At 39.8% G+C, this 19,267-nt stretch overlaps 1 protein-coding gene and 3 long non-coding RNA genes across 4 annotated transcripts in view; all 4 read right to left on the bottom strand.

The window, feature by feature from the left end:
- Positions 1–19,267, bottom strand: part of LOC144299281 (uncharacterized) — a 325,504-nt gene that overhangs the window by 275,458 nt on the left and 30,779 nt on the right. The window lies entirely within an intron of this gene.
- LOC144299274 (nebulin-related-anchoring protein-like) lies at positions 71–2,145 on the bottom strand. Its single transcript, XM_077874796.1, has 3 exons — positions 2,025–2,145; positions 1,829–1,937; positions 71–355 (listed from the first exon to the last, which is right to left on the bottom strand). Exons 1-3 carry the CDS (start codon positions 2,042–2,044, stop codon positions 74–76), a joined length of 411 nt encoding a protein of 136 aa, XP_077730922.1. The 5' UTR covers positions 2,045–2,145; the 3' UTR covers positions 71–73.
- Positions 11,417–16,320, bottom strand: LOC144299285 (uncharacterized). The gene is made up of 4 exons (XR_013365993.1): positions 14,684–16,320; positions 14,428–14,583; positions 13,181–13,279; positions 11,417–11,623 (listed from the first exon to the last, which is right to left on the bottom strand). It is a non-coding gene; the product is annotated as an uncharacterized LOC144299285 (long non-coding RNA).
- LOC144299288 (uncharacterized) lies at positions 17,452–19,183 on the bottom strand. The gene is made up of 3 exons (XR_013365996.1): positions 19,114–19,183; positions 18,621–18,719; positions 17,452–17,549 (listed from the first exon to the last, which is right to left on the bottom strand). It is a non-coding gene; the product is annotated as an uncharacterized LOC144299288 (long non-coding RNA).

A 19,267-nucleotide genomic window follows, 5' to 3' on the forward strand; every position in this document is an offset into this window, starting at 1 on the left:
TGACTTTAGGAGAGGATTATCCTGTGAAATAAGTGTCACTTACATTGCTCTGTATGTGCATCATGTTTTTAGACTACTCCAGGTCCATGGCATCAGGCAGATAGGTGTAATGATGGAGTGTATGCTTATAGTTGACATTGCTGGCAACATCCTGAGCTTTCTTGGCTACCACAACATTGAACACATCATGGGGTGTGTTGTATTTTGTTTTTGTCTTCTCATAGTCTTTTTTATACTCCCGGTCGGATTGTATCTTGACTACATTCATATAGTGAACCAGTTTAGGATCATCTTGGAGACTTTGGAAGCCAACCATTTTCCCTTTGGTGTTTTCATAATCTTTTTTGTATTGAACCTATTGGAAACAAAGTGGGTATATTTTAAAATGTAGTTATGAAGATTTTACTGATCAATAAGACTATGATTTAAAGCAATTGAGCTTCCCAGGAATTACTTCAACAACCAGTTAGATGTATTCATTTGTATATAGTTTGAAATGTAGCCTGGTAAAATTAAAATGTTACTTAGAGCCCATTTAATTGTCTGTAGCTGCCTCAGCCACCTGAGAGAGATTGGGGTGGGGAACGTTTCCATAATTCATGTCAGAGACAAGGTAGTAAGTTCCTTTCTACTTATACACTGGTAGAGACAAATGAAAAGATAAACATTCTGCAATCATTACCAGTTATATTGTGCTGCTCCAGGAGACCCCTCCCCAAATAGCTGGCTATCTTAGTTGTAGTAGAATTTTAATGAGTATTTGGATATTCAAAGGAAGACCCAGAGCCAGTTGTGTGTAAACATGAATTGGATCTAAATTATAAAGGGAGAAGAACTGAACTTGCTTGGGGAGATCTGGAAGAAGCATGGGAAACTGAGAAGCAGAGATGTGAAGGAAAGCTAATGTGTGTGTTGGGGTGGGGAGGAGCTGGAAGAGTGCACCCAGAGAGAAAGGGAATGGGTATCATCAGCGCTTTGATGATACCAGTATTTATTACTCAATTGTAACTTATTTACATCGGCGCAATGTCAACTTCATTTCAAACCATCGATGAGGTTGTGCTTGGGACTTGGGTTCGGGGGACTAAAAGATGGTTCTGGACTGCTGTGTTCCATCTCTGGACCATGCAGACCAGAAAAAAGTGAACCCAGGGCAGGAGAGTCCAGGTGAGCATGAGCAAAACCACTGTGTACAAAGTAGGAGCCAGAGGTAATGGAAAGACAAATCTCAGAATATCTGCATTGAGCAGGAGGAAGGGTATCCTACTTCCTAGAGGTTAGCTGGTAGGGGTTTGAGTCAATTTGATTTGAATCTCAAAGAGGAAAGTAACTAGTTCATAGTTACAAGTATGATAAGGAAAAGAAAAAAGACAAAATTTTTAACTTTCATGGAGCCTAATGACTGCTATGGACCTTGGAGCCAATTAATCCATCTCTGGAAGCAATTAATTAAAAAGAAATAAGGGAAAGAGGGAATCCATGTAAATTAAGAAAATTTTGAGACAAAAATCTTACCCCCAGGAGGTGATTAGGACTTAAATAGTGACTGATTTGTTTACTTCCATGAGGAGAATAATGTGAATTTGTACAAAAATGCAGAGGAGACCTTAAACTTAGAGTGTTGCACTAGAACAGGTTAGTAAAGGTTCTACAAATCCTTACTGCCAGGAAAATTCAGACCTTTTTAGGGAACTTTCTTTTCTAAATAGTTTTCAACAGGACTCATTTCGTGCTGGGGACAGCAGACACGGCAACTTCTGCATAACGAATCCACCCCACCCATACTTCCTAGTTACAACACACCAGTGACCCCACCACCGGCACTTACCTCACTTGCTGCCTGCCAGGCAGCTTTGGAGGCTCTGATGGGAATCGTGTCCGTTCTCAGGTCATAGCCCTTCTTGCTCAAATCTTTCAAGCCTGTTTTTGTACATATTCTGAAAGAAAAAAGTCCCTTGCATATAACTGAGGCCACATTTAGAAAGGCCTTCACACGCAATCAGCAGCTGAGCTCACGTGCATACCTCATTGATACTGTAGGCATTAACTTTAGCCTGGATGAACTGGGGCAGGTCGGCTGGCAGGTTGTACTTGTGAAGAAGTTCTTCTCCTCTGGCTTTGTATGCTACCTTGAGAGATGAAAAGAAATGCATGAACAAAACAAAGGGGATCCCTGGGTGGCGCAGCGGTTTAGTGCCTGCCTTTGGCCCAGGGCGCGATCCTGGAGACCCGGGATCGAATCCCACGTCGGGCTCCCAGTGCATGGAGCCTGCTTCTCCCTCTGCCTGTGTCTCTGCCTCTCTCTCTCTCTCTCTCTCTCTCTCTCTGATGTGACTATCATAAATAAATAAAAATTAAAAAAAAGAAATGCATGAACAAAACAAAGGAGGGAAAAGGGTTTAACGACACAGGAAAATAATTTCAGAACAGATCACATTACACAGAGGTGCTTTTCTTGAAAGACGTTCTCTGGGTCACCTTCACATTCACCTGTGCAGATCTGTGGGCCTTCAAGGTCTCACATGCAATGCACAGAGTCCCATCCTAGTGCCCGTTCAGCCTTGGCAAAGGTCCCTTGGTATGTGCTAGGAACCTCTGAGCTTCGTGCGGTAGGGGCACCTCACAGAAGTTAGCCCCGGGAGAGGGCCTGATGAAAATGTTAACCTGCAGATACTTCCCTGAGCACCGAAAAGGCTAACTGGGTGGGATACACACACTATCTATCTTACACTTGGTGGGTGACTGATGGGACTTTGGGGTGGTTTTTACTCTACATGATTTTTGTCTTAGCTCTGACTTACAACGTAGCTCCTCCAGAAGGTGTGCCGCATACATTCATTTTCTTGGTCTTTCCTAAAAATAGGCTTATAGTGTGTCTTGTCATCAAGAGAAGCCCCTGACCTTCAGTGTTAAATGGCTGGAAGGACGGTCAGCGTAGCATCCATAACACCCTGAAGACGTGACGTAGGTGTGCCTTATTAGTGAAAAGCTGGGAGAGTTACAGAATTGCTCATGGAACTGAGTCTCTTTGGTTTGCAGAATAACCACAGGTGATCAGCACGTTTAGAACCAAATGTATTTGTTTCCGTTATTAAACTACAGATAGAATTAGCACTCATATCACTTCTTTGGGCCTGGTTGATTTTGGACTGTACTATAATCGGAGCATCCTCAATCGAAGTAAAATTGAGAGCGTCTGGATGTTGGCTGCATTTTTTCTGTTTGGTGAATTGAAACAAGATAAACAGCAATAATACTTTCACTTAAGGCTAATACATAAAAATCCTTGAGATTTATTTTGGAGGGACAAGGGTTTTTTTTTCCTGATTTAAAAATTTTTAGATACTAGCTTCTTGGTTGGCTTGGGGGAAAAGATGAATACAGTACAAGAGATGATGTTCCAAAAATTGGCTCAATTTTGGATGGTCTGGGGCATTACAGACCAAGATAACTTTCAGGAACCAGGCTACCTCTTGCTTATGAAATGAAAAGAGGGTACTCTTAGCTAAACAGAACCCAGAAACACCACAAAGTTTTCTAAAGTATCAGAAAAGCATGCAAGGAAATTTGGAGTGTCTTTTGTGTGACACTAACAGGCTCTCAGATTCCTGTCAGTTGAACAGAGGTAACGCAGCTCTTTGGTTGAGGGAGGAGGAACTGGGGAATTAGGCAATGGCTAGGGGTTCCTATAAGAAAGGGAGAACTTCTGCTCTGCAGCCTCCATGTGACTAGTCCACAGCTTGTCACTAAAGTACTGAGGAGCTAGCTACAGGAGAGAAGAGAGTGGAAGGTGTTCCGACGGGACCTTCTAGCTACATTCCTAGATTTTCCTCCCTCTAGTCTCCCACTCTTCTTCCCTTGTGCATCTTCTACATCCCACTTCTGTGTATGAAGTGGCATCACTCAGCTTTAGACATCTAAAAACCACCAACTCAGAGGAACTTTTGTGAAAAATCGGAGGATATAAAATGTTGTTTCCTAAAAGCAAGCAAAAGCCCAGAACAACAGAAACAAGAACCTTCACTCAGTACCTCCGTCCCTCCTTTATGTAGGCTAACCTCCCTGATGTGTTCACCTGACAGCCATGGGAATGTGCCTCTGTCGGAGGGGAAGGGTCAGATCACCTGGCCATTTAGAGTGAAAGATCATCGCTGCTTTTTTCTTAGACTGAATAACAACTTATCTGGTACTTCAAAATGATCAAGAATAAGACACATGGTATAATAGTTAAAGGAAAATTTCTGTAGTATTCATTCTATGCATTATTCATAATTGCCAAAACTGGCAATTATGAATCCACATGTGTACCACTGGACAGCCAAAAATATAGCTATGCAAAGGAATACTACTCAATAATAATAAGGAATGAATTGTAGATATGTGCAGATATATAGATGAGCCTCTAAAGCATGGTGCTAAATGAAGGAAGTCTCCTACAAAAGAGATTTCTAGGAAAGTACAACTATAGGGACAAAAAGCAAGATCTCTGGTTGCCAGGCATTGCAGATGGGAGGGGGAGTTTTCAAGGAAACTTTCGCATACTAGCAGCATTTTAAAATTCAATTATAGTGATGACCATAAAAACTACATGAACTTATTAAAAATAGATGAATTTTGTGGCATGCAAATTATACTTTGATACAGTTGTCAAAAATATTTTTATCATGAATGGTTAATATAAAGGATTTTGATGATGTAAAGCTTATCTGTCTGGATAATTCATGCATGTGGTAAGGGCTCTTTTCTCAGTAACAACCATGAGAGAATGAAGAGGGAAAAGAAGGTGATTCCACGGTTCTGGGGGCCTTAACACGGCACAATCCCAACCCCCTCTGTGGCACATGAGATGTCTTTACCTCATTTAGGGTATCTGAAGCTCTCTTTGCCTTTCCCATTTCTAAGGATCCAAAAGGCACCCAGCCACAACCTTTCATCCAGCTGTTGTAGTCAGCCTTGTATTCAACCTAAAACACCAAGAGGAAGGTTACAGGTTTTTTGTTCAGCATCATCCTTATTCATGAAATCATTAACATTTTACCCAAAACAGTGTTAAGATTTCTGACCAGCTTCCTTACTTCATATATCCTAAGGTTTCTTTTTGTTTTTGTTTTTTAAGATTTTACTTATCTGAGAGAATGATGAGAGCACGCACATCAGTGGGGCAAAGGAAGAGAGAAAGAAACGCAAGCAGATCCCACATGGAGCACAGAGCCCAACACAGAGCTTAATCTCACACTCAGAGATCATGACCTGAGCCAAAATCAAGAGTCGGATCCTTAATTGACTGAGCCACCCAGATGCCCCACATTGAGATTATGTTAAGTATTTCCTTGGTGGGAGATTTTAACAGCCCTTAGGTTATCAGTGTTCTTCTAGCTGGCATGTAGTCCATCTCCTCCTTATTTCCAAATGAAAGGAAGTATGTGGAACTCTAATTCCAATATGGACAAATACTACATTTAAAGCTCTACTTCAAAGAATAAAAAAAAATTTATATGTAGATAATCAAAGGTGAGGTGTTTGCTCCCTGGAACTCTAAGTATTATGTTTCTTTGGTCAAATTAGGACTGGTGGCCACATTGAAGGTAGGTAATTTTGCTCACCTTCTGAGAAGACTTGATAATGGTTATTCGTACTATAGGTTTGCACATGTTGCCCTTCATGTGTAATGGTTAACTTTGAGTGTCCCCATATCAGTTAACAATGCACTTTAAAATAGTTATGCTAGGGGCACCAGGGTGGCTCAGCTGGTTAAGCGTCTGCCTTTGGTTCAGGTTGTGATCCCCAGGTCCTGGGATTGAGCCCCATGTCGGGCTTCGCCCCACGTCGGGCTTCCTGCTCAGCAGGGAGTCTGCTTCTCTACCTCCCTCTGCCCCTCCTTGCTGCTCACTGTCTGCTTAAATAAATAGATAAATAAAGTATTTAAAAAATAAAATAGTTACAATCGATTTGCTTGTACAAGGCTCTTACTATTTGGAATTTTTCCTATTTTGGGGACACACTTGATGCCATTAAAGTAATAGGCCAGTCTTGGGGTGCTTGGGTGGCTCAGTTGCTTACACGTTCAACTCTTGATTTTGGTTCTGGTCATGATCTCACTGTTGTGGAATCAAGCCCCATGTCAGGCTCTGTGCTGGGTGTGCAGCCTGCTTGGGACTCTCTCTCACTCTCCCTTCTCCCCTCTTCCTCAGCCCTCCTCACACACACCCTATTCCCTCTCTCTAAAAGAATAAAATAAAACAGTAAAATAAAATAATAGACTACTCTTATTGTCTGGCTATATGTGGTACGTAAAACTTATATTCTAGATACAAATTTCAAACCATTGTTCTTTAGTGTGGGCCTTTTAATTGGAATAAAAAATCAAGAAACTATTTGGTTCCTGCCTTTGAAAGGCTTACCATCTACTTGGGAGAAAGAAACATAGCAAAATTAAAAAAGTAAATAACCACGCATGATACAGGATTGTTAGTGATGGAAATTTAAAATCGTTCAGGGGCTGTAGAAAAGAGTAGATTGGGTCCTCAAAAAGTTAAAAATAGAATTACCATGTGATCTAGCAAACCCATTTCTGAGTGTATACCCAGAAGAATGGAGAGCAGGCTCTCAAAGGAAATATTTGTCACCTACGTTTGTAGAAGCATTATTCAGAATAGCCAAAAAGATGGAAGAAACACAAACGTTCACTGATGGATAAAGGGACAAACAAAATGTGGTATACACATACAATGCGGTATTATTCAACCTCAAGAAGGAAGGAAATTATGATACATGCTACAACACGAATGAACTTTGAGGACATTTCATTAAGTGAAATAGGCCAGTAACAAGAAGACAAATACTGAATGACTCTACATATACATGGTCTACAGAGCAGCCCAGGTCAAGTACAAGGGTGGTTGCAGGAGCTAGGGAGAGGGGAAAAACAGGAAGATAACTGCTAGAGTTTCAGTTTTAGAAGATGAAAAGGTTTTGAAGATGAGTGCACAACAATGTGAATATAATTAGCTGCTACTCAACGGCACACTTGGTTGGTAGCTTTCCCGGAGGGATATAGTGATGAGTTCATGCTAGATCTAGGTCTAACTCTGAGGGGCATGCTCTCATCAAGCCACAAGGGTCATTTCCCCATTACATACTAGCTACATACAGAAGACAATGCCAACACCTCTGAGAATGGCCAAAAACACCATTCCACTTAAAGATTATTTCCTTTTCCACCTTAGAAAAACGGAAATGAGAAAATGTGATTACTCACATCACTCTGCAGTGCATAAGCCTCCTTGGCAAGATCCACGTTGATGCTATCGGGTGGGTAGCTGCAATTGTGTAAGATGTGCTTATAGTCCATAGCACTGGCAATTTCCTGAGATTTCTTAGCTCGAGTAACTTGGAGCATATCAAGAGGTGTCCTGTAGATAGTCTTTGACTTCTCATAGTCTTTACGATATTCACGCTGTGAATAGGAATTTTCCATTTATTACCATAAATCCTCAATGGAATTTCCGGACAAGCACAGAAATCTCTCATAAACAACAGACACGAGTTAGAGAAACACATTCAAACGTGCGAGTAGTTTTTTTTTTTTTTCCTAAAATTTGTTCATCTGTTACACATTATTGAACCCTTTCCCTCCAAAAACCTCAGACATGGACATATGTTATCAAATCTACTTTTAGATCAAAGAGCAACTGTCAGACAACAGGAGGGGGCCACAGTTTCTACTTCAGGAAGGCATTTTATTTTAACACAGGGTTTTTTCAAGACCATTAAGAAGCATTATTTTTACCAAAGTAATCTAATCTTTTAATTGTGTTCCAATAAAGAAGTACTTTTTTAATTGATGAAGACTATAGAACAATCATTTCATGCTTCTAATTTCATAAAACGACCACTTCATGAATAAAGCTGTCCACTTGACTACTTGGCTTTTCTAACAGCATGTTTAAGTGGTCACTGAGTTTTTCAACCTGACTATTCTACTTTTGACAGTAGATAAGCTCCACTGAGAATCCCAAAGGTTCTTTCATACCAAGTTTAATTTTGGTAACAATTTAAAAGCAGCTTCAGATTGCAGCAGTAATAAGACCTCAAAGGAGAAAAGTTTGTGACACTGAACCATTCAAGTAACCTTGGCACTTATTACAGTGTTCTCATAAACCAAATGTCTTGACTGGGCCTCAGAAGGCACTTTCACTGGCTGGTTTTCCGGAATGTTAGACAGGGTGCTAATTAGGTCAAGGGGTCAAGGTCCCAGCTTCATCATGCCCACTCAACCAATTACCTTAACAGAGAGAAAAATTCTACCCCAGTGCCTGTAGGAAAATTCTAAACCCTTATATCTCCCCATAATCACATAAGCATTAAAGACGGTGACCCAAGCTAGCAAGTAGACATGTGCCTTATGAATCTTCTGTAGAAATTCCTGTTGCAAACAATCTGATCATTTAGCTCCCTTAGGGAATGTGATCTTCCTCCTAAATACTTTGTGGGCAATCACCCTCACTGAATAAACATCACTTAATTGTAAAATCTAGCCTTTGGTTTATGAAAATAAAATATGGAAACTTTCTGATCGTATGTAAGAACATTGAAAAAATAGTTTGTCTTTATTAGAAATAAGCTGATGGGGTGCCTATTGGTGCAGTTGGTTGAGAGTCTGACTATAGGTTCAGCTCAGGTCATGATTTTTGGGTTGTGGGACTGAGCCCCACGTTGGGCTCCACGCTGAATGTGGAGTCCACTTGAGTTTTTCTCTCCTTCTCCTTCTGCCCCTCCCGCTCATGCTCTCTCCTTCCTTCTCTAAAATAAATAAGTCAAAAAAAAATAAAAAAAAAATTAAATAAAAAAAAAATAAAATAAAATAAATAAGTCAATCTTTAATGAATAAACAAACAAACTGATAAAGTAATGTTGCCACAGCATTGGTGTGTGGAAGTGTTTTTGACTAAACCATTTGATTCTTTTGTTCATGTTTATACCAGTTCATACATATCTGTACAATGTTGTCAAAGGTCCAAATGGCTTTAAAAGATTCTCTTTATTTTTTAAAATTATTTATTCATGAGAGACAGAGAGAGAGAGAGAGAGAGAGAGAGAGAAAGGGAGAGAGACAGGCAGGGACACAGGAGGAGGGAGAAGCAGGCCCCATGCCGGGAGCCCGACGCGGGACTCGATCCCGGGACTCCAGGATCACGCCCTGGGCCAAAGACAGGCGCCAAACCACCAAGCCACCCAGGCATCCCCTAAAAGATTCTCTTTAAAAGCCATGCATGTTCTATACCTGTAGCTTAGCTCTTAGCCTGGATGTATATGAAAATGATTCATCATTGACTAGCTCTTTTGGTTACCAGTATCAATCAATTAACAAGTATTTACCGAAGATACTACGTGCTTCGTGTTCTAATGGGTACTGTGATAGGATAAAGACATGTTCTGTCAACAGACAGATATGAAACCTTCTGAACTGAGAAAGGATAAGGAGCTACTAAAAAACATAATATGATGTATGTGATCACTATATACAGATATAAATCAGCGTGAAGTTATTAGAGAAAACTACTGACTACGGGATGCTTTAAACTGCCATAGGACTACACAGCACATGCAAAATGAATTAATGAAGATATAGATCATTATATGAATACATGGTTGAAATGAAAGTAAAGGATACAAACATCCTTCTATTTAATTTTGAAAAAATAATATTTGCAAGCTATGCTGAACACTCTTACCACTCTTTAAGGAATTCTCTAATCATTTTTTAAACACAGCATATACTGTGATTTGCAATAGATCTTTCCCCTCTCTAGTAAGAACTTTACCCAAAAGATGAGACTTGGCCCATAGACAAGCTGTAGGGAATTTATATTCTCTGAAATTCAGACAAAAGAAAAAGTTCAATTTTCTAGACGAGTGATCAAGTCTTTAATCAGAGGCTCAAAGGAGCCTATAATCAATGGAGTATTTTTCTTGAACCTATACCAGTACTAATTACTAAAGTCAATAAAAAACAATGATAATTAACAATAAGATTTTTATCTCTGACTCATGGTTTTCTTCCACTATAAAGACAGTTTCAAAATCATCATTTAAAGTTTATTTTTCAATCAGAAGAAAATATGAAACCATCTAGTGATGTTTTCAGGAAGTTTTGAGAATTAAAATCACTTCTTTACCGATTGCAATATTGAGAATTAAAATCAATATTCTATTACATATTGAAACAAACGGTTTTCAAACTGAAATAGAATCAAGTAATCAGAAATACCTCTCCCCAAAGGTACAAGAATCTGGGAAACCATTCTACTTCTAATGTTCATTCCCAGCAGTCTGTTGTGAACATGATAGAGCCCATGGATATGGAATCCTTTTACGTGCTACCAACCCCTTGGGCATATTAAGAGGGACGTCACCTTGAAAGCAAGATAGAGGGAGCCTGGGTGGCTCGGCGGTTGAGTGCCTGCCTTCAGCCCAGGGTGTGATCCTGGAGATCCGGGATCGAGTCCCACATCGGGCTTCCTGGATGGAGCCTGCTTCTCCCTCTGCCTGTGTCTCTGCCTCTCTCTCTGTGTCTCTCATGAATAAATAAATAAATAAATCTCTTTAAAAAAAAAAAAAAAAAGAAAGCAAGATAGATCTACAAAGACATCACTCTGGTTTTTTGGCTCTCTTCAAAGAATGCAGCATCTTGGGATCATCATTAATGCTCAGGGCTCCAATCATCTTTCCTTTGCTTTTATCATAGTCTTTCTTGTACATCACCTATGAAAACATCACACATGCCAGATCCCACCCATCAGGCAGCGTCACTGGGGTCCCCTGCCCGGGTGCCCAGGCCATACTCTCATCCCTGGCGATCCTGCTGTTGGCTTTGGCTGCCAGCAGGGGGATGGCGTCCACTTTCATGTCAAACTGCTTTGCTTTGCTCTTCTCCCAGTCATGTTTATAGATATTCTGAACAGGAGGTTTCAGCAGAAAAATGGTTAGAACAACATCTAACTCAGAATCATTCAGTAACAATAAGAAACAGACTGAAAATTTCTACATGTAGACTCTTTTCACCTTCAAACACTATACTTCCCAAATGATAGTATAATTATTCATAAGCCTGTCATCTTGCTTCTCCCCTCCCACCACATAAGGATAATACGCTTTCTTAATATCCTATGAACTCTCTAAAGTTTCGGCTATGCCGATGTATAAAGGACGATGTAGAAAGACAACCACTTAGAGAAAGTGAAATGGGACATTCACAGGAGCTTGCCAATGCTACAGAGATTAGCTGAGGGTAATTAAGAGGATGTTTCTGATGGTAACAGAAAATGTGGAAAATTAATTAGAAGAGCAAAGTAAGAGCCTTCTGAGCAGTTCAGCCTTAAAAGCTCCACTTATACTCTGGAAACAATTGCCACCATTGTTTAATTGCATAACTCCTAATCTGGTCTTTTTAAATACCCATAACATTTCCCCTTCACGTGGGCACATAATGGTAGATTTCTGTAGCTTTGATACTTACATCACTTAAGTTATAGGCATTGACTCTGTGCTGGATAAACTGTGGAGCATCTGCTGGTACGCTGCACTTGAACTTCTCACTTTCACGTTTTGCTTTGTAATTCAGCTGGAAAACAGAAGATATCCAAACAGTTCAGGGTCAGGATTTCCTTGAGGGCATGTGGGAGAGTGTATATAAATGACTGAATTACTTCTATACTTCTACCCTTTTCTGAAACACGCCTCAAAGTGATGGTATATCCATCCAGTCAAAGTCTGTTACAAGGCCTAGACTCTGACTCCCTCTTTCAGGATTGTGGTGTAATCCAGTTTGGGTTGTCATTTTTATAAACGCTATCACAATGTATGTGTGGGAAACTCATTGATGGATCTAAACTTTTAGGCTGTGACTTCAGGACACGGACACTGAAAGTCTATTAAATTCTATGATCAGAGAAATAACAAAAATAGAAATAATCCTAAATAACTAAAATCCTAGTACAGTCAAAAAGATACATATATTCTGATTATTAAAAATGTAAAGTACAGCACTGTATTTAAAAAATTTAAAGCTGACATAGGTGGAAGGAAGGGGATAGAGACAGAATGAGGCTGTTGAATTCTGGAGCTAAAGGCAAATGCACGATTGAACGTCAGCAATAACCACCTCGAGAACAGTGCCCGTGGCTGGTCCAGGCCAATGAGAAGATCATGCTGTGAGAAGACACTGCCTACAACACTCTGTCCCTCGTCAGCTTACCGAGTTCAGCTGGGCCAGTGATGTTGGTAACTGGCCAGCGTTTAGCTGTTCCTTCTTGTGGCATAAAATATTAATATGCTAGAAATGCCGCATGATGAACTGACAGGACTCCTGGGGTATAGCGATGTCATTCACTTCATTACCAACTGCAAATGAGCTGTGATACTAAAACACATTTTATCGTAGGACAGGATGTATTTTCCTTCCTGAGAAGGTTGTGCCGCTCTTAGCTGCTGGCACCGTGCAGCCCAAAGTGTGGTCTAGCAGCAGCAGCATGGGCATCGCTGAGGAGCTTGAGAGAGAGTCAGCATCTCTCTCCAGACCAACTGAATCAGAATCTGTACTCTAACCAGGTCGCTGGGTGACCCACACGAGTGTGACCGAGAAGCACTGCTGCTCTTCCCCGATCTTCACCCGGCTGGACCGTTCTGCTTTAGATCACCCTTGACCACCCTCTCTCTCTCTCTCTCTCACCATTCTGTTTGAATTCTGTATCGGTATCCTGTATTCATTTTCTTATTACTACCTGATGTCTTTCTTGTTTCTGCACTCTTCGTATCTTTTTGTATTGCCTTTGTCAGCAAACTCACAATGGGAAATGCTTGCCTTGTTACCTACACAAATACATGCTTTTGTTGTTTTCAAATTCATGAAATTTAGTATGCATTATTTTGGGTGTGTGTCAGATCCCAATGGGCAAATTCCCCACTAAAAATTGGTGACTTATTGAAGAAATATTATTTTTAGTATCGTCTAATACCACTTTTCCCAAGGCTGCAATTCAGTCAAGCAGCTTCATTTGCATCTTATTAAATCTTGAAAAATGACAGTGTTGGGTAGATAGATGAGCCCGTGAAAATGCTTATGTTTCAAATAAACACAGCATTCCAGGTCATCCACACTTGCACAAATCAAGGCACTTACATCGCTAAGCTGTTTCGTGTTGAGTTGGGCTTGCAACAGTACAGGAGTGTCGGTGACGGCCGTGAATTTGGTCTTATCTGGATGAACTTTCCACGTATGCTAGAAAAGATGTTCTTTAATAAAATATCATAATAACGGATCTTTATATTCTTGTTTATATACATACTACATATAAAGAGTTTCCAGTTAAAAATAGAATTTATTTTCTGAAAACTTGGTTGATATGTTGTCACTTCTCTCTCTCAATCTCCATCCCCTGATGTTGCCTCTAAATTGGTCTCCCCGCCACAATTCAGCAACCAGATTAATCTTCCTCCGGCTGACACCTTACAACAGCCCTCCATATGACTTGACCTAAACTGTGCTGTGGCTGATGAGCCCTACCCTACAGAATCTGCCCACCCCCATCCCCTACCATTTCACTTCTTCCCACTGTCTCCGTCTCCAGAACGCTTCTGCTACTTCATCTTTGCAATTCCTTAAGTGCCCAGCTCTTCTCTCCTTAGACCGTTCTTCCAGTTAGTTGCTCTCACCTTGATCTTGGCATGACTGCACATTCCTGCCTTAGAACTCTCTCAGAGCACCCAGCCTATGGAGCCCATCCAGTCTCACTCCCACTTCATCCTATTTCAATCCTATAGCATCATTCTTCATAGGTTGTATTATCATTGTCTAGTACCTTCCTTCTTTATACGTTTTTTGTTATCTATTTATCCCTCTCAAATGCATGCTCCCCCAGAGGCAGCCCACCTTGTTCCCTTTTCTTTCTCAGCATCAAGGACAGTGCCTGACATAAGCTAGCTCCTCGTGTAAATTTGTGAAATGAATGAACACCCCTCTCTCACAAATCTATCTTACCTTTCCCTCCACTAAGCCACGTGTACATAAACTACTGAAAGTAAAGCTTTATTAAGACCACAAACTATTCTGTAACAGATCGGTTTCTTCACAATAATTTTTGTGCTCCCCAGTTCCACCCCAAATTTAAAATTTAACATCTGCTAACCACTAGGCATTAGCATGTAAACTCCTGCTGAGTTCACCACTAGATGGCACAGGAATCCCAAACCCCATTTGGAGAACTCTGGGCAGCTGACTTCTGTCTTTACACTGGTCTAGCTTCGTGATTGCTTCATATTCTTGTGTGATTTTCTGAGGGAAAAAGCATTTCCCTTATCTTCTTCATACCTGGCTTTGTAATTTTTCTATAATGAGAAAGAACTAAAATAGATCATGATTGTTATTACCCCCAAAGAATGTCATCGAGAGACAGGAACAATGGTCTTCAACTTAATGTCACTGTTGGGAGTGGAGACTTTCATGCAGTGTATTTGATATGGGTCCTTGAAGCTGCCCACGTAATGGCCCAAGACGTTCTGTACATAGGAATGTTTGTATTTAGTCTGAAAGAGAAGCATATTGACAAATATGCCAATTAGGTACGTTATTTGTCACATCGTAGAAAAGCCCTCAAACCCCAGGAGCAACCACGGCCTTTCCAACCTCGCTGAAGTTCTTCAGCAGAGTGTCAAGTTGGTATTTAGGGGTCTCACAGTAGTTCCTGCTCTTTGCTTTTGTCTTCTCATAGCTTTCCCCTCTATAATCTCTCTGTCAAAGGAAGAAGAAAATTAAACAGAGAAGAAAAATCTATGTCATGGTGTAGAAGCCATTCCCATCATTGCTATACTTAACCACAAAGAAAAATTTTGTACTTTTTCAGAATTTATTTTCCATACGGCGAAAAAGGCAGTATTCCTATGGTAGAGGCTCACATCTTAGATAATCTAGTCTGCTAACAACCATATATGCGCTTGTGTTATTTATCCTAACATTGCTGAGCCAGGATATTCCATGACATAACAATGCTGCTTGAGCAACTTTTTTGTCTTAATGTAATTCTATCCACTTGAATGCATTTGAAGGAAAATGAATTTTTTAAATAGTACAAAATTAGGTAAAAGGTATAACGTGGACCTTAAATACTTAGGCACAGTCCCAGAAAAGTCTTCAGCTCATTACTTGATGGAAACGCATTTTATTTACAATAACTTTGGAAGCTGGATTTTCTCCTTGAGTTCTAATATTTTTCTTTATAGTAATATGCAAAAATAGTTTTTTTCCATTTTATTATAGGTATCATGTATTCTTACACATTCTCCTTAATTTTACCGTGCAGAAATCCAAAAATATACGCAGGACAGACAAGCATACTTATAAATGATACAGGATAGGGAATATTTATTTAATGCCATGAGTTAGAGAAGCAATTTTTATAAGGAATTTTTAATATTTTAGTCTTTGAAATGAGATCAGTGTTTTATACAATTCTTAAAATACTTTGTTCTTGAGGTTATGCTTCATCATCTAGTTTTCCTACTTTATTGTCTTTAGCCTGATTTTCTCAGTTTTTGCCTTTTATTTTTCTATATATATTTTTGCAAAGTACCTGAAGTCAGATCATTACATGGAATGAATATGTGTTTATGACATACTGAGATATTAAATCTATTTCTAGGAAATGATAAAGAAAAGGCTATTGCTAGTATATTTTCCCCCTAATAAAACAGAGGGCATTAAAGAAATTAAGGAAACATTTACAATATACACTGATGTCTCGAAGTACAGAGTTGTTATAAGAATAAGGAACTTAATCATTTTTTACTCCTGGGCTTTTGTGTGTGACTTGTCATCCTGAATTGGAGATTTCATATAGGCTAAACATCTCATCCAAAGTTATAGTAAACAGTAAATGTAGCCATATCTGAAAGTAAGCATGATTTTACAAAGACACTCACGTCACTCTGGTTCTTGGGATCATCATTAATGCTCAGGGCTCCAATCATCTTTCCTTTGCTTTTATCATAGTCTTTCTTGTACATCACCTGTGATAACATCACACGTGCCAGATCCCACCCATCAGGCAGCTTTACTGGCAGCCCCTTCCCAGGGTGCCCAGGCCATACTCCCATCCCTGGCGATCCTGCTGTTGGCTTTGGCTGCCAGCAGGGGGATGGCGTCCACTTTCATGTCTAACTTCTTTGCTTTGCTCTTCTACCAGTCTTGCTTATAGACATCCTAACCGGAAAATTTTAACAAAGGAATTGGCAAAGGTGATATGCATATTATCATACTGTTAAGACTAATGAGTATCTCAATACTCTGTCTTAATATGAAACAAATGAACCATTTTCACTATAGAAAATCATGCATAAAAAAAGAAAATCATGTATATTTTAGTTATTTTTCTTCAAACTGAAGCTTCTAATTTTCCAAGATCAAGGTGCTCTCCTCCTCATTAGAATCTTTCATTAAATTAACCTAATCCTAGTTACCATACTAATACCTAACTCCTGTTACTGAGCCTTTCACAGAGTGGCACCAAATATTCTACAGTTAATTTACTTTTTATGATCTAAAGATATCACTTTCATTTGATCTCAAGGTCCTTTGAAAGGTTATTTCCTGAATCATTACAATACTCATTGATGCTAGATAATCTAAGGACTTATTTATAGAATTGTTGAAGAAATGAGATCTCCCCTTCAAAGGGGTATTTGCACTTTCTATAAAATTAAGTTTTGAAAATGAAAGGTAGCAATGGATACCTACCTGGCCTTATGCCTTTTATGCAAGCTCTCTTACATGTAGAAATAAGCACCGTTTATGTGAAATAAGGGATATTATACGTCTGAGTAGTAAATAAAATGAAACTGTATCTGAAGAAACAGGTCCTGGGTGAAAATTAATCATTGTATGACATAAATGAATATATGGCTAAAATATCTCACATTATGATTTGCAGTCAAACCTACATGAGTGGTGGCATTTTGGAGGTTGGTTAAAACATATCGAGATTGTCTAATTGTATGAAGCTACCTACAACATTGCTACACACATTTATAAGGTGAATTGAAAGATACATGGGTAGAGGCATAAGGGCATGGTGCAGATGCTAAATGTTCTTCCCATCTTTATTTAAGATTTTATCTATTATTGAGAGAGAGAGAGAGAGAGAGAGAGAAGGAGAGAGGGAGAGAGGGAGAGGGGCAGAGACACAGGCAGAGGGAGAAGCAGGCTTCATGCAGGAGCCTGATGTGGGACTCGATCCCAGGACTCAGGATCATGCCCTGGGCCAAAGGCAGGCGCTACACTGCTGAGCCACCCAGGGATCCCTGTTCTTCCCATTTTTAACACTGAAGTGTTTATGCAGTGAAACAACCCAGAAATAAAAGCACAGGTTGTCAGGATATCCCATACCATAGTATATAGAAGCTTCCATCACTCAGGTTATAAGCATTGACTTTGTGCTGGAGGAGGGCAGGAGTATCTGGAGGTATGTGGCACTTGAACTTTTCACTTTCATGCTTTCCTTTGTAGTTCAGCAGAGATAGAGAGTGAAAGAGACAAAGACAGATGGAGAGACAGACAAAAAAGGAGACCATTAGCTCGAAAGAAGAATTGTCCCAAAATACAAAATCTCGGGTGGTACATTTCATAGAATAAAACGTAAAATACATTATGTTAATTAACAACTGACAATGCTGTTGAGATCAATACAGAAGTCCAGAGCGAGGGTAGTCCACCCTGCACAACTGACAACCTGCATGAAAGCACGTCTGTCACCGTGGTAGGACTATCCTGGAAGGAGGTGGCTCTTTCATATATGCTCCCTCTCCAGGCACATCACAACCGGCCCCCAGAATCAGCAGATTCTTGAGACTCACAGCCTTTTCTCTCTTTCCATTGTCAACGCTCACTTTCCGGAGAAACACGTTCTAACAAACCTGGTTACGTCCCCTCACATACATTATGCTTTGTTAATACTCTTTATCTGAAGACTTTATTTCTGGCCATCAATTGACTGAGGTTACTTTTATTGCTTTGCTTACTTCAGCACAAGTTTGGAAGTTCATACTTAAAAGTCATGTGATAAAAGTATCTCCAAAGCTCCATTTTCCAAAACTTATTGGAGACAGAGACATACCGTGTATTAAACATCAACTCCGGGCCAGGGTATTTACTATGCTCAGATCTCCTTTCGTTTACTCTTCAAAACAACTGCAAATTACAAAAGGGTAACTAACACGAGGCATAACGAGGTTAAACAATTTGCCTAGGGTGCCGGGTTATAAACGACAGAGCTGGAATTTCACCCAGATTTGCCTGGCTAAAGACCTCATGTTCCTTCCAGCATGGTAAGCTATATTAGGCCCCCTTAGAGAACCATTCTGCTATCCTTGCTATACATCCCAGAAGATGCAAGGCAACTAAATAAGGAGATCTTTTAGGTGATTACAAATATAGACAAGTTAAATTTGATACACTCACTTAGCCTTTTTTTTTTTTTTTGGTAAATGTGACAAGTCACTGGATTTTATATACAGAGTTATGATAGGTTATCCCTCAAAATTGGATTTCCTGCCTATTTAAAGGAACTTACATCACTCAGTTGCTTGGAATTGACTTGGGCTTGCACCAGCACAGGAGAGTCGGTGACTTGAGTGAAGTTTGTTTTATCTGGATGGACTTTGTAGGTGTGCTGTGGAGGAAAAAAGGAATAGTCTTAGCAATCAAATCCTATAGTCCAAGCAAGGAGAACCCATTCCCCAAAAGAAAAGAAACTTGTAGTTAATAAAACACAAGGCTCTTTTCTAATTAGACTGCAGTGTTTTAGAGATGCTTTCGCAGCTGTACAAGAAACTTTCTCATTCTTCAGATTTCTGATAACTCCTCTTTGGGGAAATGAACTAGAATTAGCTCTTGAAAAGTATGGATGACAGCTAGGGAAAACAGTTCATCACCTACAAGATAGATTTTGTTTCTTATAATTTCCTTGCTTGCATATATTTGAAAAGTGTTAAAATTTTAAATTTCTCTTGAACCGCTAGATGCTCTGGAGGCCAGGATGTTTGAAGGTCATACTACAGACTCACATCTTTACATGGATCCAGCTTCTCGATTGTTTCATTTTTTTGAGTTATACTCTGGGGGAAGAAGCCTTTGCCTCGGTCTTCTTTGAATTCTGCTTTGTAGTTGTTCTACGAGGAAGAAAAATCAGACACAAGGATGCAACCATTTTATCCATGC

Source organism: Canis aureus, chromosome 27 (assembly GCF_053574225.1).
Source record: "Canis aureus isolate CA01 chromosome 27, VMU_Caureus_v.1.0, whole genome shotgun sequence".
Taxonomy (NCBI): Eukaryota; Metazoa; Chordata; class Mammalia; order Carnivora; family Canidae; genus Canis; species Canis aureus.